Below are 13,948 nucleotides of genomic sequence, written 5' to 3'. Positions count from 1 at the left end.
CAACGCTTCTAGCAAAACTTGTCGAACCATTATGGCTTGCATCTTTAAGCGCCACAAACCAAAATCATTCACACCAGTGAATTTCTCAATGTCATAATTTGTTGAAGACATCTTCTCCTCCACGCTCATCGCACTAGTTTGTTGTGAATCAGTGTCATCAAGATGAAATAAAAAAATGAGAAAGATTGAGTTTCTTAAATAAACACAAGAAACCCTATTAGGTTTTACAAAAGAGAGAGAAGAAGGAAGAAGAAGAATAAGGATTGATTATAACTATTTTACTATTCACTTTCTCTATTAGGATTCAAAGATTATAATTGAATATCAACAACCAACTCTCTCTCAACAACCTGAAAGAAACAATCTGTTTATAGACTACTAAGCTAACTTAAGCAACAAGTTAACTTAAACAATTGAGCTAACATATTTTCCCAATTCGACATGCTAACTTAAACACTAAGCTAATATATTTCGACAACATGCTAAAATAAACTTTGACTGCAACATGCACAATTTCTGTCGAACCATGAAACTATCCCCGCCGAGACTAGAGTTCGATCCAAATACCATAAAAATTAAAATTAAATTTCGCCCGAGATACGTTGCTAACCAACTATGAATAAAAGATGTTGTCTTTGAATATGTTCTCTAACATAGTAATGCTCAGAACGAAAGATGTTTGTATCTCATTATGTTAGTTTCAGGGCATTTGGTTCACGACGTTCCAATCTCGACAGAAATCACATTTATTATTTCCCAATAAATTATTCAGTCTAGCATGTGCAGATTCAACTCCGTTAGTTGTAGTATTGCCAAAGTATATAAACTGATTGATCCCTGCACAAAGAACCTTCTCTTTGACCTTGTCCAAAATAGTGTCTCAACATATTTCAGGATATCCGGATATCTCGCACACACCCTCCTGAAATATATTACAAATTATATATATAATTATTGTGTGGAAGAATTTATTATACTATTCCATGCATCCATTAATTTTTCCACCACCACGCCAAGTTTTACCATTTTCCCGTCATCGCCTTTGATTTGTTTGGTGCCAACCCAAGTTTTACTTGACTTCTCACATTTTTGCTTATGCGATACTTACAAAGTAATGCATACGATGTAGGAAACACCGTTGCATCAAATGCATCAGTTCGGTGTCGTGATCGGTGATTATTACTTGGGACATATTTTCTTGGTCCTTCAGCATAGTCTTGCATATTTTCAAAGACCATGTAACACTATCCTCTTTTTCGAATTCCAAAAATGCTAAACCGACTGAAAAAATCATCTCCGTCAAAGGTAACACCAACAATTTTCAGGAGCGTAAGTTTATACTTGTTTGTTTTGTACATTGAATCAATTATGAGCACAGTGGAAAAAGTATTGAACAACTTGATGGAATTATGATAACTCTAAAATATATCTCGAACGGTGATTTTATCCTCACAAACCCTGTACCTAGAAACATAGTTGTCATCCTCTAAAAGCTTTAACAGTTGTAACATCTCAAATCTTGGTCCTCTGACTGCCTTGTTGTCTCGAGGATGCACATTGTATATTTGTTATGTATTTGAAACATTTAGAGGTATTTTTTCATTTAAAGATGCATGTATATATGTTTTTCAGCGCCACCATGTTTAATGTTATATCTGAAACAAGTTCCCTCTTTTATGAAATAAGACAACATATTATAGAATGACCGACTAACTTATCATTCAAGATTAAATGCAATGGTCTGGATTTGACCTACTCCAAAAAATATGTACATAATCTTAGAAACAACACATGAACATAGTTAAAATATGGGCATGCTTGGGTTACTCGGTCAAGTTATTCATCCTGTCTAAAATGGATTTGAGAAATAATATATTTTTATACTATTATTTTTCACTATATCAAAGATAACAAGCAACATAAAATGGTGAAAGGATACAAATTATTGTTTATTTTAACGAGTCTATTATTTAATTTATGCACGATTTATTTGATCATGGTTGCAAATATTTAATTAAATTGCAATATAATATTTTTATTATATTTAATTTGTAAGACAATGTTTTGGTGATATTTTTTAATTAATTTATAAGACAATAATAATTACAATTATTTGAAGATTCTTGAACTTATGTTTATTGGTTTTTTTATAAATATTATTGTATTATTAACTTGTTTTTGGAACAATCCGACATTTTCTTTGTATTGTCCTATTTATCATCTAGTTTCACCAAGTTTATGAACAAGTTCACGTCTAAAAATTGGCCTGAACAAAAGCTGATTTCGAGTTATACAAACTATTTTCAGTTTATTTTCACTTGAAATATTTAAACTAATATATAATTAAACTTTTATTTATGATACTACTAAATATATAATAATAATATTACATGTATTTGTAATCTCCCAAGACATGCTTTAAATTTCCATTAAATAGTTGTAAGATATCATTAATGTAATTTAATTTCTCTAATATAAGAATATAATTAAAATAATGACTATATATTAGTTATGAATAATATTTTAAATATAAATTTATTTTTCATGATTGCTTTTTAATCATATCTGAATATATATATATATATATATATATATATATATATATATATATATATATATATATATATATATATATATATATATATATATATATATATATATATATATATATATATATATATTATATATATATTATATATATATATATAATTTTATATGAAAACATGTTCATATTTGCTATGGTTACTTTTGAACTTTTTAGGTATATGTGTTTTAAATTAAAATTAATTTGTATGTACACAAATTAATTTAATTTTTTTCTATTCATTTAATGTGATACCTAAAGCAATCACACATCAAGGCAAAAAAAGAGAAATTATATGAAAATGGAAATTAAACAATCACACATCAAATTAGAAGTAAACACTTACTCACACATAGGCACTTAAACAAGATACCTAAAGCAATGCCCACTTAAACAAGCAAACATCAAAGATGAAAGGACATGCAAATAGGTGAACACCCAAGCAAGCAGCAAGGTAGAAGGAAAGATGTTAATTGAATAATCATACATCAAACCATAGGAAGAAAGATTTGAGGCATACAAGATATGAACATCTCTTAACCTAAGAACTATCCTACTTGAACAAGTAAGGAGGCAAAGTACACAAACAAAGATTAATCAACCAAGTGAACATGTTATCAAACAATCATGGGATAACAAACTTATCATCAAAGTAAGTATTTAGACATGTTAATCAAATCCCTAGGGGTCATGCTCAAGAGATTTTGGTATTAGAACCCAAAAGAAAGCAAACACTTAAATAAGCTAGCATGCAAGGCTACAAGTGTGGATTGCCTAACTTAGCATGGCAGAAGAAAGTGAGTGAAAGTGAGGGATATGAGAAGACAAACAAATCAAAAACTAAGGCACAATAAACTTATTATAATCTATTAATCATTCTTTAGAAAGGAAGTTTCACAAACATGTTTAAAGATAAGGTTACAAACAAACCTAATTGGGAACTAGTCCTCCACCCTAGGTGCTAACAAGCAAAGATAAAAGAGAAGGGACATGGAAATAGATAACATATAAACATGAACAATACAATCACCTCAAACATGTCTCTATGTCATATCAAAATCCCAAACAAGAGTTGAATTCAAAACATAAGCATTCAAGTAAGCAAACAAACATTCAAGTTAACAAGAAAAGTCAACAATTCTTAATCAAGAAGGATGAACATGAGGCAATTTAGACAAGAGAAATCAACATGGAGTTCACACTTGAAATACCTATCATCATCACCAAAGTATCATATCAAACTACATTCAAAGAGGGAAGCAAAGGGTGAACATGGTAAAAACATAAGCATGCTTCTAAATGGAAACAGACATCATATTATGCAAAGAGTAAAGATGAAACATGGAAATGAAGTATAAAAAACAAAAAGGCATAAGTAAATGGCATATTATATCAATCACATAGATCATTCAAGCATGGAGGAGTCATGACACAGGGTACACTTAAGGAAGGATCACAAAGTGAACAAACAAACATCATGTGGGAAACTCAATTGAATTAAAATAAGAAGGCATGGGATGGTTTATGAAAATGAGTATAGAGGCTCTACCTCATGGTATCTTAATCAAGAACAAGAGAGGACAAAAGATCCTAAATGGCTTCACAAGTGCATTCCTTGGACAAACAAACAAAATAAACAAAGGCTAGCCCAAAAAGACATGCATTGTATTACTCAAAAGAAAAATTTAGGAGGCTCCAAAGACAAGTGAAAAATGATCAAGACAAAAGTAAGTCATCAACTCAAAAGTGTCTTAATATGTGTCTAAAAGTAAGGCCAAGAAAATGTTTAACATGGGAATAAATATCAAGCATTACAACCCATCATAGATCTTACAATTCAAACATTAAAAGGAGATCAAACATGAACCAAATTGAATTGTTAAATCACCAAAATAAATCCCAAATGTCCTACATATATGTTCCTAGGTGTGTACAAAAATTGGGGTCAAAAGGCCATAGGAACATTAAGAACAAAACCCTAATTCCAAAATTATGTCAAACCAAACACGTTTTATGATATAATTAAAAGAAACAAATAAAACAATTAGAAAAATAAAATAAAAAATATGGAAAAATAAATAACATTTTAAAATATAATTATGAATTTTTGGAGAATTTTTGGGGAATTGGAGATATTAAAATAAAATCAGAATTGAAAAATAAAATAAAAGAAATAAAATGGAGCAAAAGGCCATATGAATCATTAAGAACAAAACCCTAATTCCAGAATTATGTCAAACCAAAAACATGAATGAACTGGAAACAAGTCAACAATGTGCATGGGCCCAAACTAAGGGTGGGAAAAATGGAAAGGTGTGGCCCATGATCCAATCCTAATTATTATGAATTAAAAAAAAGCGTGACACAATTAAATAAACAAAAAAATCATGTGACTCAGTATCAACCGGTCACACTCTTTAAGTCACAAACGATAAAACAAAAGGCCAACCAATCAAAATGCGCCACACATCATCTTCAACGTCGGTTCAAAATGAAACGCGATTTAAAGCCTTAATCCCATACAAACTCATATATCATCTTCTCATGCACATAACTTCGTCCACAGTTCACAAAAATGAAAGAAATCAAAAGCAAAGATTTAAATCTCATGGAGTAGAACAACATCATGTCAAGAGAAAATCAAAATGGTGGATAAATCATGGATAAAGTTGGCACTAAATTCAAGCAAAACTCATTATTCTCACCAAGTTTCAGCAACTCATATGTACAAAACTCAAACATTCAAGCCAAAACATCATGTTTGACCACTCACGCACAACACATACAAACTACTCATGGCATGCTTAGGTTTAAAATGAAGGAGATGAAGTGGGAAGAAGCTTACCTAGTGGATAAGGTCCACTGACTCTTGTGCTTGTTTGAGCTTCAAAAATCCCCCCAACAAAGCTTTGTAATCTTCAAGTGGAAGAGATGAAGCAGAACAAATGGTGAGGGACGAGCTTCCAAATGAGAAAATGCTTTCAAGCTTCAAAGTTGCATATTTAAATTCTCTCTCTTAAATGGCCTCCTCCACAAAACTTTGGTCATGGGAAAAGGAGTGGAAAACATCAGTATGGGCTTGGTACGTGAGGGAGGACAGAACCAACATGTTTGTTTGCTTGAAACATCTCTTCTTTTGCTAAATGCATGGGAGCAAGAGTGTGTATGGAGAAGGTTTGTTTGGGTCATTTAGGGAAAGGAAAAGAAGGTGGTGCGTGTGGTAGAGTGAACCCTGCTGATCTATTTGGGGAAAGTGTGCAGAACTTGGTTGATTGCATGATTCATCTTGAGCACAAACATGGCCATGCAACTAACTTGACACGAATGTAACTTGGTGTGTGCTTAATCAAAATTCACAGGCTTGATACTAATGGAAAGAGGGAGGACCAAGGAAAATTTCTAATATTGAAAGCAACTTGAAATGAAGCCTCTAACATTCCTTAAAATTTCCATGAACATGCTTGGAAATCCTGACTTGAAACACTTAGAAAATTTCTAAGTGTTGTACATTTGATGAATTTGAAATACCAATCTTCCAATGGTCATAAATTAAACCATGATACTCCAAATGCTTGAAACTTGATATCTCTTTAAAGCTTGGAGAAAGGAGAACAATTTTCATGTTAAGGCCAATTTTATTTGGAGTCTTTATCATAGGGAACATTGACCATGAAGGGAGCTCCTCATTAACACCAAACTTGCCAAAAGTAAAAAGTTTCTAAAAACTCTAATTTCCAAATTGTGTAATTGTAGACAAAACTCTTGATTTTCTTGATTCTTGTGATTCCACTTGGACAAATCTCAACCATTTGCCACATTTGACTCATGAGACACAAGTTTGACCTTAAAAAGTCAGGAGTTGACTTTTGCGTTGCACAATTGACTTTTGCGTTGCACTGTTGACTTTTGTGTTGCACCGTTGACTTTTGTTCTACACAGTCGATTCATCTTCCATATTTATTAACTGGCCTTCTTTTGATGACATCTGATGACCAATACTTCACTCGTGAATTCCTTGAGACACATATAGGATCATGGAAATAAGTTTTGCTCAAAAAGTCAGTCACAACCTGACTTTGACCAAAACCCTAGTTGATAGCCACATGCTAGGAGAATGATGATCATCTTCAAATCGCTTGCCAATCTCAATCATATAAGGATACAATGAGTATGTGGAAATATCTTGATGCATATGGAACCCTTGTGGCTTGATTGACCCATGAGATTGAGGACATCCCCTCACCATTGACTTGGATACCTGTCCCTCTTCTTTCTTGCTTAAAATAAGCCAATAGAGCAAGATACCTTGATCCCATAACCATAGAACCAATGACATGAATGAATATGTATGATAAAGAAACATGAGCCAATTAAGGTTGAAAAGAAGAGGGTAGATTTTGGGGTATAACAGTTGCCCCTATTTAATCTTCTTTGACCTGAAAGGTCAAAAAAAGCGACGACTTTCAGACATTCAAGGTCAAAGGGGATTGAACATCCAACGAACCATGAAACTTGCACTCTAAGGAATGTTAATGCATTGGATAATGGTTAAACTTTCTATTTCTTCTGCCACTCAAGGAAACACCAGTAAACACCAGTAAACACTGGACTCTATAGAAATGCCAATAACGATTAGACTTAACCAAGGAGGGCTAAACAGACCTGACCGAGGAAATGCCAATAAACACTGGACTTTAGAGAAATTCCAATAATGATTGGACTTAACGAAGGAGGGCTAAACAGACCTGACCGAGGAAACACCGAAAAACACTGGACTTTAGAGAAATGCCAATAACGATTGGACTTAACCAAGGAGGGCTAAACAGAACTGATCAAGGAAACACAAGTAAACACTGGACTTTAAGAAAGAGACCCAAGTTGGTAATGCACCATGTAGCAGGGTATTTTGTAAGAATTACTCTCCTGGGGGTACACCAAGAAGACCTTAATTGGCTCATGTTCGATGCATGTTTGATTTTTTCTATGGTGTAATGCTCCATGTGAAAAATGGAAATGCTAAACAATTTTATAGATGCGATGTAATGATGCATGATTTTGCCGAGAAATAAAGGATATGTAAGGAATTGCTGAAGAGGGCCCTGAAAATTCGGAACTCTGTAGGGAAATTGCAAAAATAAATTGCAAGATCTGATGGAGAGATTCAAATCTTTAATGCAAACTCCGAATGATGAGATTTAATGAAGATTGAACACCGTTGGGGATGAAATGATTCTTTCATAGGAGAACTTCAAAAATAAGCTTCTGTTGGAGATACAAGAAGTCTCAACAAAGCAACCATAATAGGGAATGAGAAAAATTTCAGACAAACTCGGCCGCGGAATAAGAAAGATCTCGTGACTGGGGACGAACTCTGCTTCGAGAGTAAACATTGTCCAAAAAGCACAGCTTTAAACAACATCTTCTACGGACAAAACGATCAGGAATTCCACACTGGTATCTTAACAATAAAACTTTCTCTCGTGCTGGTATCTCGTACATCTGTGAGTGAAAAATGGCTCCTACAAAACAAATCACACTGAAGTGTCCCAGGTATAGCATGACTACTTCGTCTACCAACCAGGCCACACAAAAATTGCAAGCAACTTCAAATGTTTCTAATCATGTTATGTAAGGCCTTTCGAATTTTTAGATGCAATGATTATAAAAAATTTGGACATTTTTGCAAACAAAACGGTAAAGTAAAAACAAAGAACAAGCTTTTGAGTGAAAAGAACTTTTTATTAATAGTTGGCTTGTAAGTAGGCATTTACATCAGGAAGCAATTCCTAAAAAGAGGTAATTGCAAAAACAATAACAAAAGTGTATTACAAGAGTGGCAATGTGACTACGGATTTCCATCAGGTTCTGATTCTGCTATAACTCTTATGACCTCAACGTTCTCATCACTTTGCTTTTGGAAGAAGATGATTGGACTGATTCCCACCCTCCGGGGTTTCCAATTTATAACATGAAATGAAATCAAAGATCCTCTTCAAGATGTAGCCTTTCGCTTTCAATCCCTAACTTTTACCTGGATCACCCTTTCGGGTTTTCTATCCACCGGGATATCCTTTTTTTCCTAAGATGCCCTTTTGGGTTTTTAACTTAGCGGGTATACTTATTTTTATCCCTAATTTTTGCCCGAACCTTTTATTCATTTTTTGTGGTTCGCCGTGCGAAGTATTTTTTGACTACGTCTGCGTTCACGGGGAGTGGAAAGTCTTCACCATCCATAGTTGCAAGCATCATGGCTCCGCTAGAGAAAATTTTCTTTATAACATATGTCCCTTCATAATTTGGAGTCCACTTTCCCCTGGGATCGGATTGAGGGAGAATAATTCTTTTCAACACAAGGTCACCAGCCTTATAGCTCTGAGGACGAACTTTTAGGTCGAATGCTTTCTTCATTTGTTTTGATATAACTGTCCATGGAAGAAAGAAGACATTCTCTTCTCTTCGATGAGGTTCAACTGATCGAATCTGTTCTGAACCCACTTAGCCTCGTCAAGTTTCACATCTGTCATCAACCTTAAAGAAGGGAATTCAACTTCAACAGGTAAAACGGCTTCCATGTAGTACACTAACGAGAATGGGGTTGCCCTGGTCGAGGTACATACCGAAGTACAACAACCGTATAAAGCAAAAGGTAGAATCTCGTGTCAGTTCTTGTAGGTTACAATCATATTTTGTATAATCCATTTGATATTCTTATTAGCTACCTCAACAACTCCATTCATCTTTGGGCAATACGGGGAGAAATTGTGATGCTGAATCTTGAAATTCTGGCACAACTTCGTCATCATTTTGTTGTTCAGATTGAACTCATTGTCCGTAATAATCTTCTTAGGAATCCCATAATGAAAAATGATATTCTGCTTGATAAAACGGGCAACCACCTTCCTAGTCACATTAGCATAAGAAGCGGCTTCCACCCACTTGGTAAAATAATCAATGGCCACTAGGATGAAATGGTATATGTTCGAAGCGCTAGGCTCGATGCGTCCGATCATGTCAATTTCCCACATTGCAAAGGGCCATGGAGAAGTCATAACATTCAAAGGCACGGGAGAAACATGCCCTTTGTCAGCATAAATTTGGCACTTGTGACACGATTTTGCATGAAGGTGGCAATCAATCTCCATGGTCATCCAGTAATAACGTGCTCTCAGAATATTTTTAGCCATGGAATGACCACTTGGATGGGTTCCAAATGATCCTTCGTGGACCTCCCCAATAATTCTTTCTACTTTGTGTCTATCCATGCATTTAAGAAAGACGGAATCATGATTTCTCTTATACAACACATCCTCGCTCAAGAAGAATATGACAGACAACTTCCTCAATGTTTTCGTATCTGGAATAGACGCATCATCCGGGTACTCTTGTTTCTCAAGGTATCTTTTGATATCATAAAACCAAGGTTTATCATCTTGCACTTCATTATTAGCGTAGCAAAAAGCTGGATCATCCAACCTCATAATGCTGATGGAGGAGGCTTCATTCACCCATTTAACTTTGAACATGGATGCCAGAGTAGCCAGTGTATCTGCCAAGTGATCCTCTTCCCTCAGGATATGATCGAACGTGGTCTCCTCAAAATACGGAATCAGCTTCAATACATGTTCCCGGTGTGGGATCAGATTTGGGTGTCTTGTCTCCCATTCTCATTTGATTTGGCTGGTAACTAGAGTTGAGTCCCCATATACGTTCAGATACTTGATTCTCAAGTCAATAGTTGCTTCAATCCCATAGATGCAAGCTTCATATTTGACCATGTTATTTGTGCAGTCAAAATAGATTATGGCAGTGAAAGGAATATGAAAACCCATGGGATAAGTAATAGTAGCTCCCACACTATTTCCCAAAGCATTTGAAGCACCGTCAAACACGAGCGTCCATCGCGGTCCTGGTTCTGGGCCTTCATCTGGGTCTGGTCTGTTGTAATATTCTTTGAGAAACAATACATCTTCGTCAGGAAATTCAAACTTCATCGACTGATAATTCTCTATAGGTTGATGAGCAAAATAATCGGCTCCTATACTACTCTTAATTGCTTTTTAAGTCGTATATTGAATATCATATTCTGTTAAAATCATTTGCCGACGAGCAACCCTTCCCGTGAGAGTCGGCTTCTCAAAAATATATTTGATCAAGTCCGTCTTTGAGATCAACAAGGTAGTGTGGGTCAACATATACTGTCTCAGCCGGCGAGCAGCCTATGCTGGAGCGCATCAAGTTTTCTCGAGCAATGAATATTTAATTTCACAGCTGGTAAATTTTTTGCTGAGGTAGTATATTGCATGCTCTTTTCGGCCAGACTCGTCATGTTGGCCTAATACACACCCCATTGACTCATTGAGGACGGTAAGATACATGATCAGCGGACTTCCCTCCACCGGGGGCATGAGGATTGGAGGTTCTTGCAAGTATTCTTTTATTCTCTCGAATGCTTCTTGACAATTTTCATTCCATCTGACGACCTGATCTTTTCTCAATAATTTGACATTGATTCACAAGTGGTTGTTAGATTAGAGATGAACCTTGCAATGTAGTTCAATCTCCCCAAGAAACCATGCACTTTTTTTTTGTGTTTTTGGTTCAGACATCTCTTGGATTGCTTTTATCTTTGCAGGATCAACCTCAATTCCTCTTTCACTTATCAGAAAGTCAAATTATTTACCAGATCTTATCCCGAAAATACACTTGTTGGAATTCAATCTCAATCAGAATCTCCTCAATCTTTCAAACAATTTTTGCAAGTTGAGAAGGTGTTCTTCCTCAGTATGGTTGGTTGTAAATATTTAATTAAACTGCAAGATAATATTTTTACTATATTTACTTAATGTTTTGGTGAAATATTTTTTAATTAATTTATAAGACAATAATAATTACAATTATTTGAAGATTCTTGAACTTATGTTCATTTGTTTGTTTATAAATATTATTGTATTAGTGACTTGTCTTTGGAACAATCCCATATTTTCTTTGTATTGTCATATTTATCATCAAGTTTATGAACAAGTTCACTCTAAAAATTGACCTGAATAATGGCTAATGGCTGATTTTGAGTTATACAAACTATCTTAAGCTTATTTTCACTTTGAAATATTTAAAATAATGTTAAAATAAATTTTTATTTGTGATACTGCTAAATATATAATAATAAATATTACATGTATTTTTAATCTCCAAAGACATGCTTTAAATTCCCATTATTAAATAGTTGTAAGATATCATTAATATCATTAATTTCTCTAATATAAGAATATAATTATAATAATGACTATATACTAGTTATGAATTATACTTTTAAATACAAATTTATTTTTCATGATTGCCTTTTAATCAAATCTGAATTTTATATATATATATATATATATATATATATATATATATATATATATATATATATATATATATATTATTTTACCGTTCTATATATAATTTTATATGAAAACATGTTCATATTTGCTATGGTTACTTTTGAACTTTTTAGGTATATGTGTTTTAAATTAAAATTAATTTGTATGTACACAAATTAATTTAATTTTTTTCTATTCATTTAATGTGATGATGATATTGAAAAGGAAACATCCGAATGTTAATAACGGTAAAAGTTTAATTTTAAAATTTAGGTGTCTGGTTTTATTGGTAATATTTTTTCAAGTAAAACGGTAAATAATAAATAGCTATGATTTTTTCAGATCATCATTCCTCTATATAAACCGTGCATCATTTTTATACAAGTTAACAATCCTTCCTCTTATTCTGATTGTTAATCAAATTTGATAAAATACTTGTATTTTGATCACCATGGCAACTAGAATCTCAAGCTTTGCCATATTTATGCTAACAGTAAGCATCTTAGTGTTAGGAATTTCTGGTCAATTACCAAACTGTGGTGGTAATGTTTTTGGCATTTTAACTAGTTGTAGAAGTTTTGTCGAAAAGGATGGACCAGTAAATCCACCATTAGCAAGTTTAACAGCTTGTTGTGCAGCATTAAAAGGTGCTAATATGTCGTGTTACTGCAAATTTGTGACTCCTGATATTGAAAATAGAATCAGCATGGAAAAAGCATTGTATATAGCTAATACTTGTCAACTTACAGATGTTCCTAAAGATAAATGTGGAAGTAAGTTAATCTTATTTTAGTATCAATTCAAATAAATATTTATTATTTTATAAAAAAAGTAATATTAGTTTCTGTTTTTCTTTCAGGTTATATTGTTCCTCATCCTCCTCAGTTTAAGGCTTGATCATGCACTTCCACCTTTGTTTAAATCTATTTTTATATATGAATAAAATAAAATAGAAATGAGCTGTGTTTTCTTAGTTATTTATTTATGCTTATTTATTTTTATTTTATATGTATTTACATGATCTCAATGATATGATCTCATTCTTATTAATTTAAATAACTTATAAGATTTTATTTAGTGCATGTATTAATTTTCCTCTTTAATATATTTTTATATAAGCTTAAAATATGGCAATATAGAAAAATAAATAAATTAAAAGGATCATAGTTCTAATGTAAAAGTAAAAGGCATGTTATAAATTTTGACACTAGAATAAATATAACATACATGCCTTACATGGAAATTAATTGGTGAAATTTCGAATACCAACGGCAACTTGTATGATTTATGTATGGCTCCTTTAAATTATTTCTATCAAGTGCATTTGATTTGGAATTTTCCTTTTTAAATGAGCAAGACTATCCATTGTACTCTTTATTTAATGATAATGTTTTTGCTTATCTAAAAAATAATAGTTTGTAATACCGAAACTTAAAAAAGAGTTTTTAAAAACAATCCAATTTGAATTGGATCAATTATCTAGAATGAAAATCTATATGAATTATCAAACTTTACCCTCCTTCTCAAATCTACCGTCCTTCTTTGTGAATTTTTCTTTAACGGAGAGTTCCTTACCAACAGAAGATGACTTATATTACTTTTGTTTGTTCAAATCCTTAGAATACAAGGCTGGTTGAACATCTTCAAAGGTTAACGAATATCTTCCATACAAGAGAATTTCTTCGAAATGAGCACGAGACTTGGGTAAATCACACAACAACAACGCTTGATCTTCATCATCAATCTTGACCTTGATATTCTCAAGATCAAGAATCAACTTGTTGAACAACCAAGACTTTTTCTTCACTCATCTTGAATGAATACAAAGCTTGCCTGAGGTTGAGATGATTTACCTACGATTTTGTTAAGGCATCATTCATCTTCTTTGATCCTTTCAGGACAAAATCGTAGCTAAATCTTCCACCTTCTTTGAAATGATTTCCATACATCACCTGCAGTTTTCTCCTTTGAAACCTGCCGGAGAACCTTATCACTAAGACTC

General features: G+C 33.2%; 1 protein-coding gene across 1 annotated transcript; it reads left to right on the top strand.

Annotated features, from left to right (window-relative positions):
• Window positions 1-12,397: 12,397 nt before the first annotated feature.
• LOC127121831 (uncharacterized) lies at window positions 12,398-12,843 on the top strand. Its single transcript, XM_051052267.1, has 2 exons — window positions 12,398-12,719; window positions 12,806-12,843. The coding sequence occupies exons 1-2, from the start codon at window positions 12,398-12,400 to the stop codon at window positions 12,841-12,843; spliced, it is 360 nt and encodes a 119-aa protein (XP_050908224.1).
• The last annotated feature ends 1,105 nt before the right edge of the window (window positions 12,844-13,948 follow it).

Source organism: Lathyrus oleraceus, chromosome 2, assembly GCF_024323335.1.
Source record: "Lathyrus oleraceus cultivar Zhongwan6 chromosome 2, CAAS_Psat_ZW6_1.0, whole genome shotgun sequence".
Lineage (NCBI taxonomy): Eukaryota > Viridiplantae > Streptophyta > Magnoliopsida > Fabales > Fabaceae > Lathyrus > Lathyrus oleraceus.
Note: the sequence above shows the minus strand (reverse complement) of the source record. Positions and strands in the feature narration are given on the sequence as shown.

Coding starts and splice junctions, on each gene's coding strand:
- LOC127121831 (XM_051052267.1), top strand. CDS start 12,398: ATGGCAACTAGAATCTCAAGCTTTGCCATATTTATGCTAACAGTAAGC. Junction 12,720..12,805: donor TCCTAAAGATAAATGTGGAA/GTAAGTTAATCT, acceptor TTTTTCTTTCAG/GTTATATTGTTCCTCATCCT.